At 53.7% G+C, this 18,218-nt stretch overlaps 1 protein-coding gene and 1 long non-coding RNA gene across 8 annotated transcripts in view; one reads left to right on the top strand and one right to left on the bottom strand.

The window, feature by feature from the left end:
* The first annotated feature begins 20 nt into the window (after positions 1 to 20).
* Positions 21 to 4,304, top strand: LOC129035775 (uncharacterized). The gene is made up of 3 exons (XR_008502327.2): positions 21 to 566; positions 945 to 1,070; positions 4,117 to 4,304. It is a non-coding gene; the product is annotated as an uncharacterized LOC129035775 (long non-coding RNA).
* CFAP99 (cilia and flagella associated protein 99) overlaps positions 3,337 to 18,218 on the bottom strand; it is a 46,128-nt gene continuing 31,246 nt past the window's right edge. For 3 of the 7 annotated variants that reach the window (XM_054486574.1, XM_054486575.1, XM_054486576.2), the window contains 6 exons: positions 17,875 to 17,946; positions 17,541 to 17,629; positions 16,548 to 16,752; positions 9,991 to 10,132; positions 9,597 to 9,748; positions 8,084 to 8,823 (listed from right to left, as the gene is read on the bottom strand). In XM_054486574.1, coding sequence (XP_054342549.1) covers positions 8,329 to 8,823; positions 9,597 to 9,748; positions 9,991 to 10,132; positions 16,548 to 16,752; positions 17,541 to 17,629; positions 17,875 to 17,946 — 1,155 coding nt within the window. In that variant the 3' untranslated portion in view covers positions 8,084 to 8,328. Of the gene's footprint in view, positions 3,613 to 4,346; positions 6,052 to 6,255; positions 6,419 to 8,083; positions 8,824 to 9,596; positions 9,749 to 9,990; positions 10,133 to 16,547; positions 16,753 to 17,540; positions 17,630 to 17,874; positions 17,947 to 18,218 lie in introns of those variants that run through there. The other 4 variants (XM_054486579.1, XM_054486580.2, XM_054486577.2 and 1 more) reach the window with 4 other exon arrangements.

Here is an 18,218-nt window from a genome sequence, read left to right as displayed (position 1 = left end):
GCGCCTCTTCCCGCCCCCGCCCACAATCGAGCGCCCTAACTCGCACCTTCCGGCAAGAGACAGCGGGGGCGCGGCCCCGCCCGCAAGGCTTTTCGGGAGTCAGGGTCTGAGGGCGACCCGGGCTCCTGTCCCCGGCTGCCACTGACCGCCCCAGCGCCGCCAGGGACGGCCCGCTAGCTGCCTCCGGAGCCGAGCGGGCCCCGAACCTTCCCATTCCTAGATTTCCAGCCGCACAACAGCCGCCGTGCCCCTGGCTCGACGCAGCTGGCCGGAGGCGCGGAGCTGGTCGTTCGTCCCGCCCGCCGTTCCGCGCCCCTCTCCCGGCTCTTGTTTCCTCGCCTCTTAACGAGGTCTTTGTGAGGAAGGTTGCTGGGCCTGGGGATTCTGACGATCGGCTGGAAACCAGGCCTGGCCCTGTTTCAGCATCCCCGCGTGCCAAGCCCTGGGCCGGCGTGCGGGTCCCTGCCCCTGCGAGGAAGCTGGGACTTTTGCAGGCTAAGGTGGAGACGTGTACCTAACAGAGGAAGAGTGTGGAGGATTGGAGGACCCAGGGCAGCACGGTAGAGGTGCATGCAGGTCCCCGGTCGGACTGGAGAATGGGCGGTGGGTTTCTTGAGCTCCAGTCCCTGAGCTCGACTTTGACATGGGTTTAGCAACCAGGAAAAAAGCCCACCTTGTCCCTGCTGCCTGAGAATACCCAGACCTTAGTCCATGGCCAGCATCTCTGGTCCCTTGGCACCCTCAGGCAACGTGAAGGTCACCCCAAATGCCTTGGGTTACATTCTTTCCTTACAGTGAGTTTCTGTTTGTTTTAGTGGCGCGATCTCGGCTCACTGCAACCTCTAACCTCCCGGGTTCACGTGATTCTCCTGCCTCAACCTCCCGAGTAGCTGGGATTACAGGCGCCTGCCACGACGCCCGGCTAATTTTCTTTGTATTTTTAGTAGAGACGGAGTTCCATCATGTTGGCCAGGCTGATCTCGAGCTCCTGACCTCAGGTGATCCACCCTCCTTGGCCTCCGAAAGTGCTGGGATTACTGGTGTGAGCCACCTCGCCCGGCCGCCTTACAGTGAGTTTCTAACCTCGAAAATGGAGTCAGATAACGGAATGACAAGGCAGATAGAAACCAGAGCATTAACGTTTTTGTGTTGCATTTACAAACAATATGTGTTTGCTATTTTTCGTAATTGTAAGGAAATCTGGCATGGTAGAGTATCTGATAGAGAAATGTAATTCTCATGTAAAATATCTAAGTATTTTTTTATTTTTATTTATTTATTTTTTTTGAGACGGAGTCTCGCTCTGTCGCCCAGGCTGGAGTGCAGTGGCGCGATCTCGGCTCACTGCAAGCTCCGCATCCCAGGTTCACGCCATTCTCCTGCCTCAGCCTCCCAAGTAGCTGGGACTACAGGCGCCCGCCACCACGCCCGGCTAATTTTTTTTGTATTTTTTAGTAGAGACGGGGTTTCACCGTGTTAGCCAGGATGGTCTCGATCTCCTGACCTCGTGATCCACCCGCCTCGGCCTCCCAAAGTGCTGGGATTACAGGCGTGAGCCACCGCACCCAGCCTTTTTTTTTTTTTTTTTTTTTCGAGACGAGGTGTCACTCTCACCCAGGCTGGAGGGCAGTGGCACAATTATGCCTCACTCACTGCAGCCTCGACCTCCCCAGGTTTAGATGATCAACCCACCTTGGCCTCCCGAGTAGCTGGGACCACAGATGTGTGCCACCATGCCTGGCTAGTTTTTTTGTATTTTTTTTTTTGTAGACACTGGCTTTCGCCATGTTGCCCAGTCTTGTCTTGAAGTCCCGGGCTCAAGTTATCTGCTCACCTCGACCTCCCAAAGTGTTGGGATTACAGGCATGAGCCATCACACCCTGCCCTAAGTATTTGATTTTTGATAGTGATTGTAAGTTGAAAGGTATAAGATTTTCCGAAGTTTGTGATTATAATTGGAACAAAGAGAACTTAAAAGTTTAAGAGAAATGTAGACATTTAATATATCTATGAGAATTATTTAAATATTAATACTTGATAAGGCAGACAACTGAAATGCTAAAAAATAAAATTAGATTCTACATGTATAAATGCAGTTGAAAATGTTTAAGAGAATTTCAGTTCATAAATGGGGCCATACATGATGAATCAAAATGGTGGTTAAAAATGATCAGATTTAGGCCAGGCATGGTGGCTCTCGCCTGTAATCTTAACACTTTCGGAGGCTGAGGTGGGAGGATTGCTTGAGCTGAGGAGTTTATAGATGAGCCTGGGTAACATGGTAAAACCCCGTCTCCACAAAAACAAAAATAATTTAATAATTAGCCAGGTGTGGTGGCATGTCCCTGTGGTCCCAGCTACTCAGGAGGCTGAGGCAGCAGGATTGCTTGAGCCCAGGAGGTCATGGCTGCAGTGAGCTGTGATTGCACGTCAGCCTGATTGACAGAATGAGACCCCCTCTCTCTCAAAAAAAAAAAAAATCAGATTTAGAAAAAGTAATATTAGTAATTTGTATTTTACAGCCTAAAGAAAAGTTAGGGTTTTCTGTTTGTAACTGTAATATATTGAAGATGTGATGTTGAAAAAGTCTCTATAAATACCAGTTTCATGCTCAAAGACTGCCTTCAGCCAGGGCAACATAGTGAGACCTCACCTCTACTAAAAATAAAAAATTAGCTGGGTGTGGTGGTAAGTGCATGCAGTCCCAGCTAGTAGGGAGGATGAGGCAAGAGGATCACTTGAGCCTGGGAATTTAAGGCTGTATGAGCTATCATCACGTCACTGCACTCCAGCCTGGGTGACAAAGTGAGACCCTGCCTCAAAAACAAAAACAAACAAAAGCTGCCTTCAAGTCTTCTCCAAGCCTCACTTGCACTGAACTTGTTCCTTCACAAATAGCGCTTCCCTTGGGCCCTGAACGCCCGCAGCTTAGAGAAAAGACCGGCACCTTGGTGCTCCCATAGTCCCACAAGTCGAAACCAACTGAATGCAGGTTCCTGGGCCTCACACCAGATACTGAATCTGTTTCTTCACTATTTCCAAAGAAAGCCCTTGCCCAAGTGGGTCTCACATGCTATCAACAAGGATCTTCTGACTAGCCTATACTCAGGCAAAATGTCCACTCCCCAGGCAGTCCAGCCAGGAAAGGTTCAGAGAGGGATTGTCAGCACTAGCTGGGCCATATCTCACTCTGGCTGGCCCCCTTTGGGTGAGTAGCTTGATTGTCTGTAAAGAGCCTATGCAGGGAGGGGAGGCAGGGGCCCCCAGTGTGAAGGCCCTGGGCTCTTAAGGGTGTGCCCCTTGGCTGTTGCTCTGGAACAAACCACCCCAAAGCTTGAAACTTTGAACGACAGACATTTATTGTTGCTCATGAATCTACGAGACAGCGGGGTGGGGGGAGGTTCTTGTCCGGCTGCCCTCTCATTTTGTGCCCTGCTGGTCTAGGATGGCCTCTGAGATAACTGGCTGTCCTCCACATGGTGTCTGATCCCAGCCGGCCACCCTAGTCATGCTCACATGGGGCCTGGGTAAGGTTCCAAGAGAACAGGTGGGAGCTCCAAGGCCACCTGAAGCCCAGACTCAGAACTGGCACATGGTCACTTCTGTTGCACCCTATTAGCCAAAGAAAGTCACTAGGCCAGAGCAGATGCAAGGGCTGGGGGAAATAGACTCCACCTCTTGATGGGAGGTGTAAAGTCACAAGGCAAGGGGCAGGGATACACAGACATTTTGCCATCACTCTATCACACAATGCCTACTCCCCGGCCACAACTTTAGGGAATGGTCCCAGGCCTGCTCCCACCTAGGTTTGTATGAGGAGAGGCCCCAGGTGCTCTCAAGCTAGCTCTAAGCGGCTGCTCAGTCCAGGAGGGGGCAGAGGAGGACCTTGTTACCTGCCAACCAACAGTGTTGCCAATAGTACCCTCAGTTTGTTAGCTGCCACGTCTCCCCACTGCTCCAGAGGCCAACCTCCTAGGTGAAGGGTAATTCCCCCACCTTGCCACGGTGCTTGCTTCAGGCACCCATGCAGACCTTCCCCCACTGCAGGAACTGGCTCAGCACAAGCATGTTCAATTCAGGCCAGTGAGACTGGGGCAACTGTTCTTTGTTCCTCAGGCTGGAACTGCTACCAGACTGGAGACTGAGCTCCTGGATCGGGCACATCCTGAAGTCTGCTGCCTTTGGATTGGCATTATGAGAGCTAATAAATCCCCCTTTGAAGCCCCCAGAGCTCAGGGGCTCTCTGGGCCAGGCATCATCAATGTTTCCATCAATATCAAATTAAATGGGTTTGGATCACACAACACAGGATGTGAGCAATGTTTATTTCTTTTTTTTGAGATGGAGTTTCGCTCTTGTCACCAGGCTGGAGTGGTGCGATCTCAGCTCATTGCAACCTCCGTCTCCTGGGTTCAAGCCATTCGATTCTCTTCCCTCAGCTTCCCGAGTAGCTGGGATTACAGGCGCCTGCCACTACGCCCAGCTAATTTTTGTATTTTTAGTAGCGATGGGGTTTCACTGTGTTGGCCAGGCTGGTCTTAAACTCCTGACCTCAGGTGATCCACCTGCCTCAGCCTCCCAAAGTGCTGGGATTACAGGTTTGAGCCCCCTTGCCTGGCCAATGTTTATTTATTTCTTTTTTGTTTGTTTGTTTATTTCTTTAAATGAAATTTAATCTGCTCCCAGCTGCAATTCTACAGAGATGTGGAAATTCTTCTTCTTACCCACCTGGGTGGTAAAATCCTGGGGTTCTCACAAACTCAGAATATTGGAGTAGGGCTCTGGTCCTTTAGTCTGTTCTTGTCACTGCTGAGATGCCTGCCTTCCTGGTCTGAGTGTACCCTGGGACTCAGCCTCCTCATCTGAGGCGCCATCTCCTCTGCAGGCCCAAGGAGGATATTGGGAGTTGGGGGCGGAAATATATCTCCCCTGGACATCTATCTTATCTGTCAGTTTCCACTCCCCAACCCCTTACTGCTCTGCTCAACACCCCACGGACTTGAGGCTTTTCTCTCTTTCCTGGGAAGAAGGTGGCTTAATGTACTTTCTTCTTGAGGCTGTCACCAGCAGGCATTCACTCAGCAAGCCTGTTCTCAAGGTGGAGCCTTCTCTAGCCCACAGAGTCCCGGGACACTGCAGAACCAATCCATCTTGGTCCCTGCCCTGGGCGAAGTCCTGCCTCCAGTGGCCCTGATCTTGTTGGATCCGGGCTGCTTCTGATGCTAGAGAAAGTGGAGGAGGGGGTGCTCTAAAGTCACCCAGGCGCAGCTCTGGGTTTTGGCCCTCTAGGCAGGTCACATCGCCTCTTTGAGCAACTGTGGCTTCATCAGCAGAACAGGGGCAGGCCAGTTCCTACGTCCTTGGACCGTAGTGAGGATGGTGGAGGCGCGTGAAGGGCCAGTGCAGCGTTGGCACTCAAGAATCCTGGCCACTTCCCCAGCCAAACGCACACTCACAGTCGCCACTCAGTCTTGGGGGTTCCCTAGGTGAAGCCACCTGGATGCCGGCAAAGGGTGGGGGTTCCACATTTCCACATCTAAAGGGGTTCTGGGAGCTTCGAAGGGGTGCGCACCAGGAATGCCTAATGCTAGGCTGTAGGGAAGTGCTAGGACCTGGGCCGGGGTGGCCAGATTTCGCTTATAAAAATGCAGGATGCCCAGTTAAGTTGAATTCCCGATAAGGAGAGGATACATTTTTAGCTTAAGTTTGTCCCCACGCAGTAACTGGGCGTCCTGCCTTTTATCCGGCAATCCTTTTCTGGGCAGAGGGGGGCTAGGGCGGGAGAGGGGTGCGGTCGGGGTGCGGAGGCAGGGGGGCTGGGGCCGAGGGGGTCCCGGCCAAGGAAGAGGAGGCGCGCACCGCGGGACGCACGCTTTATTGGGGCTGTGGGTGTGGGGGGTGGCCCGCAAGCGGGTGGGGCGCGCTCGGCCCGGCTCAGGCGGCCTCCAGGCGGCGCGCGGGCCCGGGTCCTGAGCCTCCCTGCTGCAGTGCCTGCAGCCTGCGCTCGCGGCTCCGCTCCAGCTCCAGCCAGTGCTGCGCCTCTAGCTGCGCCTGCAGGCCGGGGAACGCGTCGGCGCGGGCAGGGACGCCCCCACCGCCTCCCGCGCCCGCCGCTGCGTAGCTCCCGGCCGCGGCCCAGACCCGATCTCCCCGCCATCCCCGCCCCGGGACGCCGGTCCCTGCGCGCCGCGCCCGCCATCCCCACCCGGCCCCGGCTTTCGGTCGCCCGGGCTCCTCCCACCAACCCGGACTCACCCGGGGCTTGGGGCGCGCGGCCCGCGGCGCCGACACGTGCAGCAAGGCCGCCTGCCTGCTGCGCTCGGCCGCCCTCTCCGAGATCCTGCGCCGCAGCTGCTGCACGCGCTCGTCCTGCGAGGGCGCCGCCGGGGCCGCCGCAAGGGCCTTCTTCTCCTCCCACCTGACGGGCGACCCGGCGGGCTCAGGAGCAGGCCGGCGGGAGGCCCAGGCCAGACCCAGGATGCCACCTGTGTCCAAGCGACGCGGGGGCAAGGAGCTACGCAGCCGGAGAGGTTCACCGGAATGATTTAGGACAGACAGCGAGGCTCAGGGGCCGCGGCGCGCTCCTAGACAGTACCACCGCGCAGGAGCTGGAGGGGGTGGGGGGGCTCCAGCACTTCTACCCTTTTGCTCTTTTTTTCTTTTTTCTTTTCTTTAATTTTTGTTGTTGTTTGTTTGTTTGTTTGTTTGAGGCAGGGTCTCACTCTGTCGCCCAGGCTGGAGTGCAGTGGCGCGATCATGGCTCACTGCAGCCTTGACCTCCCAGGCTCAAGCAATCCTCCCCGCTCAGCCTCCCAAAATGCTGGGATTACAGGCGTGAGCCATGGCGCCTGGCAGCTCTTTTTTTTTAAACTTAACTTTTTTTTAAAAAAAGTATTACAGATGTACTAAGTATATGCATAACTGGGGTACAAACGTGAAAGCCTCCTTTGATATCACACTCTTTTGTCTCTTGTCTGGAGGTACCCTCTGCTAACGCTGTGGTGCTGTGGCGTGCATCTCCACAGGTATCTGCAGACATGGCCCTTGATCCTTCTGATTGTATGTATTGTTCCCTGCTGGCTTTGGCATCAGTGGACCTCACAGCCTTAGGGTATCTGCATGTGCTGTTCCCTGTCTCCACCACTCTTGTCTGTCCAGGTCACCCCTGGTGAATTTGTCGCCTGGGGCCTGAGTGCATGCCTGAGCCCCGCTCTAACTTTTTTAGCAGGAGGTAGACCTTTGGAGGCACCCTGACACCAACCAGGCTGCATCTGAGCTCTGCCAGGCCATGGCCAGCAGCTGGAAGTGATGAGCTGTCCAGGTGTGTGCCACCTTGGGGAGCTGGTGGGCAGCCAGCCAGCCCTGAACAGCACCAGCAGTGGTTGCCCTGTGCCTCCTCTGAATTGCAGCCAGAGCAGCAGCCCCTCCAAGGACCAACAGTGAAGGGTTCTCTTCCATCAGCAATGATTAGTCCTTCCTTCTGTCCGCCCGGTCATCCACCCCACCCAGTCCCACTCAGAAACTTTCTCCGGAGCCCTGCATGCCAGGCTCTGAACGAGGCTCTACTACAACAGCTGGGCCTCCCTGGGAACTAGGCCAGGGTCCAGAGGCCAGCCTGACCCCAGGGCCAGGGGACATGCCTGCCCATGTCTGACCTGGCTACCAGGGGACAGCCACAAGGGGCTAAAAAACATCACCAGACTGTCCCCCAAACAAGTAAAAAGGCATCTGTATATGTGTGCATGCACACGAGCTATCTGCAACCCTCAACTAGATCCTGGTTTAAAAAGAAAAAAAAAGTTACAGCAACAGTCTTTTAAAAATGTTAGCCAGGCTGGGCTCACACCTGTAATCCCAGCACTTTGGGAGGCCAAGGCGGGTGGATCATGAGGTCAGGAGTTCGAGACCATCTTGGCCAACACGGTGAAACCCCGTGTCTACTAAAATACAAAAAGTTAGCCGGGTGTGGTGGTGTGCGCCTGTAGTCCCAGCTACTTGGGAGGCTGAGGCTTGAACCTGGGAGGCAGAGGTTGCAGTGAGCTGAGATTGCGCCACTGCACTCCTGGTGACAGAGCAAGACTCCGTCTCAAAAAAAAAAAAAAACAAAAAACAGTTGGCCAACAGTCTTTGGACACCTGGGGAAATGTGAAAAAAGATGAGATATTTAGATGACGTTGGGAATTTTTGTTCCATTTTCTATTGGTGTCAGGGTGCTGTGGTTTTATGTAGGACGATCTTTTTTTTTTTAGAAGATGTATGCTGAAGTGTTTAAGAGTAAAGTGTCTGATTCCTGCAACTACTTCCTAATGCTTCTGCAGACATAAATAGCTAGCTGGCTACGTGAAGCACATATGGTGAAAGGTTGGACCCATGAGCTGGGTGCAAAAATGACCACATGTAGGTCATGGCATCTGAGTCATGGATGCAGAATTTTGCACCATTCCCATGTGCCTGGAAGTCACCTACTACAATAATAGGGGTTAGGGGAGTTACGGCAAGGGAACTTCCTGGGCAGGAGGGTGGGAGGTTGTTTCTAGGAGACCCACCCAGGAGGGTGCAAGGCAGGCTTACTGCTCCCTGTCCACCCAGAGGCACCCTCCCCGAGCCCAGTACCAACCTCAAGGCTGCGGATCTCCCCATGGCTGCACGGCACAGCGAGATCTGCTCCACCGTCTTCTGCAGTTCCTGGCTCTTCATGCGCTTGCCCTGAATGATTTGATCCCGCTTTTCTTCCTCCTTACGCCGCTGATTCTCTTTGAGCAGGGCCAGCCGCTCTCGCAGCTCCACTACGGACATCTCTCCTTCCAGGCCGTAGCCGGGGATCTGTGAGGTGGTAGGGGAGGCCCCAAGCTGGGAGCTGTGCTGGGCCCTGATGCTTCCCACCAGGATCCCTTCCCTGTTCCATAGGCCCACCCCTTGCCCACCTTCCCTCTGCTTCAACACTGCTTATGAAACATGCCTCCAGCCCTCTCCAGCCTGGGCTCTGCGCTGCAACACTACACCTTGTGTGGGTCTGCACATCTCGGCTGGACTGAGGCCCCTCCGCTGTGGCAAGTCCCAAATGGAGCTCATGACTATCTCCCCAGCCAGGCTTCGGGCCCGGGGCAGACAGTCGTTTGCACTCCCCATGGCCTTGGGGCTGGGCCAGGCCCTGCAGCTGGCTCCCCGCACTCCTCTGAGGCCTGGCCCCTCATCATGCCTTCTCACACAGGCTTCCGGCAGGCCCTCCTCAACCTCCTGCTCCATCCAGCCTCCATCCAGCCTTTGAACACCTGCGCTCTCCCTACACTGCCCTTTCCACCCTGGCCCTCCCTCAACAGGCAGCTCCTAAGTGGTCTCCTCTGTGAAGCCCACCTTGGCCACCCCCAGGGAGTTACAGAGGACTGGCTAAGTGTGCCTCGCCCGCAGGATTGTGAACTCAGGGCTGGACCCAGGCCCACGGCACATGGGTGATGAGTCACAGAGGGTGGCGGGCCAGGTTTCAGGTGGTGCAGGATCCACCTGTGGCTCTGGTGGGAACCCTGGAAACTGCGTCTCATGGCAGTGCCAGCATGGAGGCCCCTGAGGCATGAGCCCGTCCGGGACTGCGTCCTCACCTGGGTCAGGTCCACGAGCTTGCCCTTGCGCGTGGGCTGCGTCTCCAGTGCGCGCAGCTGGGAGATGAGTTCACAACGGCGCCGCTGCTCCTCCTGGGCCGCCTGCGCCCTGCGCTGCAGCAGCCCCCGACTCTCCTCGATCGCCTCCTGAACTTGGGGGCCAAGCCAGGAGCTGAGGTGGCCAGTGGGTGGCAGGGTAGGCGCTGGACAGGGAGGTACCTCCCCTGGGGTTCCCCAGCCAGGCCTCTGGCCTCAGTGCGGTCACCTGGGAGTGCCTCCCTCAAGGGACCCCGACCCTGGACAGCCATAGTGGTTCACTCAGGAAAGGGGTGGCAGCCCAGCACCCGAGTGGGGAAGAGCGGGGCAGGGCCAGTGACATCTGGCTCCTGACTACCTGTCTGCTGTCGGCCCTTCGCAAGCTTCATCTGGGCCGCTTTGGCGTTCTTCTGCCCCTCTATCACGTGCTCCACCAGCTCCTTCCTAGACCTGTCCTCCCGGAGCCGTCTCTCCGCACGCTGCAGCATCAGCTTGGCCATCTGCTCAGACAGTAGACCTGCCACGGTGAGTGGGGCTGCTCTGGCTTCCCTGCCTGGTCCCACCCTAGCCCAGGGCGCAGCATGAGGTCTGAAGGTGGACCCAGTCGCTGCCCTTGAATCACCCCAGAACCCAGGTCTAAGCCCATTCACTCCTGGCGGTGCTCTGGAAGTTGGGCCTGTGGGGAACTTCCACCTCATGTCCCCTCCCTTCCTCCCAGCATGGTCTTGGGGGGAACCTTCCTGCATTTGAAGCCACCCAGTTTGTGGTACTTTGCCGTGGTAGCCCTAGAGACCCAGTGCACCCAGTAGCAACGTAAGCTGTTCACAGTGAAGGGAACCAGGGTAGGGGGCCCGGGGGAGGGGGGACATGGAATACTCTGTATTATCTTTACGGCTTTTCTGTAAATTTAAAAATTGTTCTGAAATAAAATTACTTTAAAAGTTTCTTTAAAAACTTGGTAATACGTTGTGTGGAAATATGAGGTGAAAAAAATGGGCACCAAAAAATACCAAGAGTCCCATCTCAGTCAACCAGACAATGAGCAAAGAGAGAAAAGAGGCGTCCACACCGGCCCTCCCCGCCCAGCCACAGCGTCGGGCCATGGCACGGAGACGGCTGGGCGCCTCAGGGCAGGAGTGCAGAAGAGGGCGGCAGTGCCTCCCGGCTCTTTGGGAACGTGGAATCAGGGAGGCAGCAGCAGTCCACAGCAAAGGCTCCCGCCTGGGAGTAAGACACACAGGATGCCAAGTTCTGCCTCTGCCACCCTGGCAGCGGACGAGTCTCGGGCCTCTCTGGGTTTCAGTTTCTTTGCTGGGAAATGGAGATGGCCACGCCCACCTCCTCAGGTGCACTGGGTGCAGGGCCAGCACCTAGCAAGGGCTCAGGAAAGAGTATCCCCATCAGCCACAGCACCAGCCTCGGCACAGAATAGGGAGTCAGCAGAGAGGAATGAGCAGGGGAAGAAGGAAAAGAGGACCACAGGCTGGGAGCGGTGGACAGGGATAGGTGTTTGGCAGGCGATGAGTGTGTGGTCACCTGGCCAGGCTTACAGTAAGGAGAGGGTTCCCAGGCAGTAAGCAGCAGAGAGGGCAGCCTGAGGGCCTGAGTCCAGGGTCACATGCCTGGCTGGGTCCACTCAGACATCAACCTTGGACCCATGGTCCTGCCTGCCGTCACTCAGGGGCCGGGGACAGCCACATGCATCCTTGGGCCTGCTGTGAACGTCCCACCAGGTTTCCCACACATCCCCTCCTCCTTCCTGCCACAGAGCATGGCTCGCACCGGCTGCTCACTGAGCTCGCACCAAGCCCCAGCTTTCAGTTACCTGCACTGGCACCTTCAAAATTAAAATGAAGGTAGAACACAATGAACAGCATTTCTGTGGCCAGAATCAAGTGGAAAAAAGATGCAAGTGCTGCTTGATGAAACAATCTGCCTGAAGACTTTGGTAAAATGTACTTAGGCCAGCTGCAGCGGCTCACACTTGTAATCCCAGCACATGGGGAGGCTGAGGGGGGAGGATTGCTTGAGCCCAGGAGTTTGAGACCAACATAGTGAGACCCTGTCTCTACAAAAAATACAAAACTAGCGAGGCCTGGTGGCTCATGCCTGTGGTCCCAGCTACTCAGGAGGCTGAGGTGGGAGGATCATTTGAGTCCAGGAGGTTGCGGTTGCAGTGAGCCATGATTGTGCCACTGCATTCCAGCCTGGGAGACAGAGCAAGACCCTATCTCAAAAAAAAAAAAAAAAAAAAAGTATTCAAAGAATGATTACCCATGACAACCAAAACATGAAATGTCATTCCTTACCCAGGAGTTTAGTGTTGATAGAACCAAAACATGAAATGTCATTCCTTACCCAGGAGTTTAGTGTTGATACTAGTACAGCTATTCTGGGTTAATTTCACAGTGATAACAGATTAAAAAACAAGTTATTGGCCGGGCACAGTGGCTCATGCCTGTAATCCCAGCATTTTGGGAGGCCGAGGCAGGCAGATCACCTGAAGTTGGGAGTTCGAGACCAGCCTGACCAACATGGAGAAACGCCATCTCTACTAAAAATATAAAATTAGCCAGGCATGATGGTGCATGCCTGTAATCCCAGCTACTCGGGAGGCTGAGGCAGTAGAATAGCTTGAACCCAGGAGGCAGAGGTTGTGGTGAGCTGAGATCGCACCATTGCACTCCAGCCTAGGCAACAAGAGCCAAACTGTCTCAAAAACAAACAAACAAACAAACAAACTTTTTTTGTAGACACGGGGTCTCACTATGTTGTTCAGGCTGGTCTCGAACTCCTGGGTTCAAGTGATCTAGCCGCCTTGGCCTCCCAAAGTGCCGTGACTACAGGTGTGAGCCACCGCATCCAGCCATAATTTAAAAATATATCCTTTGCCAGCCCCATTGCTAGAGTACCTTAAAATTGGTGACTGTAGGCCAGACATGGTGGCTTATGCCTATAATTCCAGCACTTTGGGAGGCCGAGGCAGGTGGATCACATAAGGCTGGGAGTTCGAGACCAGCCTGGCCAACATGGCAAAACTCCATCTCCCAAAAAAAAAAAAAAAAAAACAAAAAAATAAAACAAAACAAAAAAAACCTGGTAACTGTTGAAAAAAACAGAAAAGCACCCAGATAGGGAACTCAATACTGGCTTCTATGAGGCACAGAGGTTCCTTGGAGAATAACTGAGTCTGTGTCTTAAGCAGAGAACATTCAGGTAGACCCCAAACATCTCTCCTCTCAATGGAAAAGATGCTTCTTCCAAAGGCTCTCGAGCAGTGCCCAAAGTTCAGAGGAGGAGATGAAAGGGTGCCCATGGGTTGGGTTGTGGTATTAGGACCTCAAGCAGAAACAAAAGTTACAGTTCATTAAAACACATTGAGGCTGTAAAAGCAATCAGTCCAATGTGAGCTGCATAAGAAAAACTAAAATTATTTTTACTTCAAATATTTAGTGCCACCTAATCTAGTTAATTTAGTAAGAAAAAATATTAGTCACATGAATGCATGTAGCTAGACATCCTTAGACCAGGAGAAAAGCCTGAGAATCCGTGTGTAACCTGGTGTGAGAAGAGCGGCATTTTCTTTTTTTTATTTTGAGACAGTCTCACTCTGTCACCCAGGCTGGAATGCAATAGCATGATCTTGGCTCACTGCAACCTCCACCTCCTGGGTTCAAGCGATTCTCGTGCCTCAGCCTCCTGAGTTGGTGGGATTACGTGGGTGTTCCACCACACCCTGCTAATTTTTGTTTGTTTGTTTGTTTTTTAGTAGACACGGGGTTTCACCATGTTGGCCAGGCTGGTCTCGAATGCCTGACCTCAGGTGATCGGCCTGCTTCGGCCTCCCAAAGTGCTGGGATTACAGGCGTGAGCCACCACACCCAGCCAAGAGTGGCATTTTCTAACCTCAAACACAACACAAGAAAAGACTGTTAAATTTGAAGACATAAAAAGAATATTTGCATGGCAAACACATCATAAACCTCATATACAAAGTCAAATGACAAACTGGAAAAAAGCAATCTGCAACAATCTATTATAAAGGATTATTTTTCCTAACATATAAAGAACATTAGGCTGGGCGCAGAGGCGCATTTCCGTAATCCCAGCATTTTGGGAGACTGAGGCAGGTGAATCACGTGAGCCCTGGAGTTAGAGACCAGCCTGGGCAACATGGCGAAACCGTGTCTCTCCTAAAAAGGTGGTGTACGCCTGTAGTTTCAACTACTTGGGAGACTGAGATGGGAGGATGGTTTGAGCCTGGGAGGCAGAGGTTGCAGTGAGCCGAGATCATGCCGCTGCACTCCAGCCTGGGCGACAGAGTGAGACCCTGTCTCAAAAAAGAAAAACTGTGGCCAGGCATGGTGGCTCACGCCTGGAGTCCCAGCACTTTGGGAGGCCGAGGTGGGTGGACCACGAGGTCAGGAGTTTGAGATCAGCCTGGCCAACATGGTGAAACCTCATCTCTACTAAAAATACAAAAATTATCCAGACATGGTGGTGTGCATCTGTAGTCCCAGCTACGCAGGAGGCTGAGGCAGGATAACTGCCTGACCCTGAGAGGCAGAGGTTGCACTGAGCTGAGATCAACCCACTGCACTCCAGCCTGGGTGACAGTGTGAGACTCCGTCTCAAAAACAAAAACAAAAAAAAAACCAAAAACCAAAAAAAAAAAAAAAAACACACACAAAGAAAAAACAACAAAAAAAGAAAAATTGCTAAGAGAGTAGATTGTAAGTGTTCTTACCAGGAATAAGTATGTGAGATAATGTATATGTTAATTAGCTTGATTTAGCTGTTCCACAATGTATTTGTATTCCAAAAGATCATGTTAGGCCAGGCGTGGTGGCTCACACCTGTAATCCCAGCACTTTGGGAGACTGAGACAGGTGGATCACTTGAGGTCAAGAGTTTGAGACCAGCCTGGCCAACATGGTGAAAACCCATCTCTACTAAAAATACAAAAAGTAGGCCGGGCGCGGTGGCTCACGCCTGTAATCCCAGCAATTTGGGAGGCTGAGGTGGGTGGATCACGAGGTCAGCAGTTCAAGACCAGCTTGACCAAGATGGTGAAACCTCATCTCTACTACAAATACAAAAAAAGAAATAGCTGGGCATTGTGGCACACGCCTATAATACCAGCTATTCAGGAGGCTGAGGCAGAGAATTTCTTAAGCCCAGGAGGTGGAGGTTGCAGTGAGCCATGATCACTCCACTGCACTCCAGCCTGGGCAACAGAGTGAGACTCTGTCTCACAAAGAAAAAAAACCAAAAACCAAAAAACAAAAATTAGCCAGGCGTGGTGGTGCTGGCCTGTAGTCCCAGCTACTCAGGAGGCTGAGGCAGGAGAATCGCTTGAACCCGGGAGGCGGAAGTTGCAGTGAGCCGAGATCACACCACTGCACTCCAGCCTGGGCGACAGAGCAAGCTTCCATCTTAAAAAAAAAAAAAAAAAAATCATGTTATATATCATAAATATATTCAATTGCATTTGTCAAGTTAAATAAAGAACCAAAAAAAAAGTCAGGGAAATGAAGGTCAAAAGTGCGATAGAAAATGGACAAAAGACATGGACAGACGGTTCACAGAAATAGACACAGAAATCACTTATATATGTGGACATTTGCTCAAATTCACTGATAAATAAATGAGATGCAAATCAGAACTATACCAAGATACTATTTCTCACCCATGAAATTGGCACAAATTCACGAATTCAGCCTGGTACACTCTGTGGCTGGGCATGCGGATCAGACCCCTCTCACACTTTGGGGGAGTGAAGATGCTAAAAGTACCAGGGAGACGATTGGCCATATTCAGTAAAACCACGCGTCCCAAACGGGAAGGACTCCTGCTATCCAGTTACTCTTTGGTGTGACATCTGAAAATGCAGCTTCCTCTAGAAGTTTACCCTGAAAATCCAGCTCTGCAAAGGTGAAAGCCTTGCACATTATTCTTTGCAGATAAAGCAAGGTGTGACCTTTTACGTAACAAAAAGGGAAGGAAAAAGTATGTATATACAAGTGTGTTATTTGCTTCAAAAGACAGGAAAGGTAATCCAGAAATTAATGAAAGGAAGGACTGACAAAGGAAGGTGGAAATGGGTTGTAAGTTATAGACTTACAAGAGGTGAGACTTCTCTGAGTCTACCTTTTCATATTGTTTAGACTTCATTTTTGTTTGTTTGTTTGTTTTCTTTTTGAGACAGTTATGCTCTGTCGCCCAGGATGGAGTGCAGTGGCATGATCACGGCTCACTGCAACCTTGATCTTCCAGGCTCAAGTGATCCTCCTACCTCAACCTCCTGAGTAGGTGGGACTACAGGCACGCACCACCATGCCTGGCTAATTTTTGTATTTTTTATAGAGACGGGATTTTGCTATGTTGCTCAGGCTGATCTTGAACTCCTAGGCTCAAGTGATCTTCTGGCCTTGGCTTCCTAAAGTGCTGGGATTACAGGTGTGAGCCACCATGCCTGGCCTGGCCTTCATATTTTTTTAAACAAGTAAAAAGGAAAGAAAAGGCAAACCTTAAAATTGAATACAGACACAGATGAAACTATCAAAAGAAGCAATCTGAGTGACCTTTGATCAAGCCCCTGACCGCAGGCCTGCAAAGGGATACGTCCCAGGAGAGAGTGTACAGGCCGGCCTCCTGGGGCTGAGGCTCCCCGCTGGTCCAGGACACTGGGAGGCCCACTGGAAGGAGCAGGCACTCTCGGGGAACACAGGCTGAGAGTGCCCACCTAGGCAGTGTGTGCTTCGAGGAGGAAGAGGAGCCGGGACCGACACATCAGTAGCTTCTACAGGGGCGCTGTGGACACTCGGCTCCACTGCCAGCCCCGGCCCTGCAGCTCCCGGTGGGCACACAGCTCAGCTGGCTGCCCCATGCCCAGCTGCCCTGCATGGCACCCACCTGTTCCTTCTGCTGCTCCACCCTCTGCTTGTTCTCCTGCACGAGGCTCTGCCGGGCCAGGACGGCCTCCTCATGGCTAAGCTTCCCTTGCAACCGCCGGCACACGGTTGCAGCCAGCTGCTCCTCCCGGTCCTTCGCCTGCATCTTCTTCTGCCACTCGAAGAACTCAGAGAAGTCCCCAGCCCCGTCCACGAGCTTATCAACCCTGGGCAAAGAGGGACAGAAGCACAGCTTGGGGTTTCTCCTGTGACAGAGCCTGCTGGGTGGCCACAGGTTTTCCTGGGGGACCGTGGCTGTGCAGGTGTGGGCTGCTACTCCTGACGCCCAGCTGCATGGCCTGCTCTTACTCCTACCCCCGACCCACCGTCCACCCATCCCCTGGTCCCCCTTCCTGTGCGTCCACCCATCAGCCCCATCCACCCACCCCTCTCTTCATCCACTTGTTTGTCTGCCCTCACTCGGTCCAACTGTCTGTCCATCCACCAACCCTGTGTCCATCATCTGTCCATCCATCAACCTTCTGTCCTCTGCTGGCCTGGCCACCCTTGCCCCTGTGCACCATCTGTGCATCCACTCCACCATCTGGTCAGGCACCCATGCTCCCCCCACAGCCTGACTTGCAGACAAGGAAAGACACGACCACACCGCGTGGGGTAAGCACAGGGGTTTGCAGCCCTGGTGGTCTAGGAGATAGGGGCATCAGGAAGGGGTCCAGGGAGGAGGTAACCCCAAGGGAGGTTTGGGGTGGGTCAGGCCTTTGCTAAGACCCTCCACCCCCATTTATGCCCCTCGCTGAGCTGGCATGATCTTTGTAAGATGCACCTGGGACCCTGACACAGTCCTGCTTGTCGCCCCTGCCGCTGCAGGACCACAGCCTGTTGTGACCCCCGAGTCCCTCTCCACTGAGCTGCCCAGCCCCCAGGCTCCTCCTCTGGGCCTTTGCTCCCAAGGGTGATGCTGTGGAAGGCAGGTGGGTGGCCTGCCGCCCTTCACCTCTGCAGCTCCTGCTCCACCTGCCGCTGGTACAAGGCCCCTTCTCGCAGGATGGCTGTGGTGTTCAGCTTGACCAGGACGTTGTCGGGCTGCGGGATTGGGGACTGGCTGTAGTGGGGGCTTGAGGAGACCCTTGGGAGCAGCAAGTGCCCCTCCTGCCCTCGTGCCCTTCACACCTGCCCCCTGCCCAGGTGCTTCCCTATCCCCCAGGGTGGAGCCGTCCTTGGGACTCTAGGTCCCCCAGCTCAGGTCATCTGAGCCTCTATGGGCAGAAAAGGTCTGGAGGGGTGGGTGCCCAGGGAGAGCAGCCTGACCATCCAGGAGCACCCCTCACCCTATAGAAGGTCAGCTTCGGAGTCTTTCGGATTCGGGGTGGGAATCGAAGCCGCAGCTGCTGCTTGGAGCCCTGTAAGAGTCAAGGCAGAGCTGGCCGCCTGGCACCTGTGCCTGCTGGGTGCCCCCAAACACACACCAGGTAGATGCTGGCCCAGCACCCTGGGGAGGCCTGGCTCACCCCTCTTCATCCTCCCCCCAGCTGCCTATCCCTACCACCACCCCAGGTCAGGATCTCTGTCTTCCAATGCCCCACAAGCCTTGCTGTGGTTCCACCAAGGCTGGAACAGGGAGGGTGCAGGGCCTGTGGGCCTGGGAACAGTGGTTCCCAGTCAGGACAACTTG

The sequence above is a fragment of the Pongo pygmaeus genome, chromosome 3 (assembly GCF_028885625.2).
Source record: "Pongo pygmaeus isolate AG05252 chromosome 3, NHGRI_mPonPyg2-v2.0_pri, whole genome shotgun sequence".
NCBI classification, from domain to species: domain Eukaryota; kingdom Metazoa; phylum Chordata; class Mammalia; order Primates; family Hominidae; genus Pongo; species Pongo pygmaeus.
Note: the sequence above shows the minus strand (reverse complement) of the source record. Positions and strands in the feature narration are given on the sequence as shown.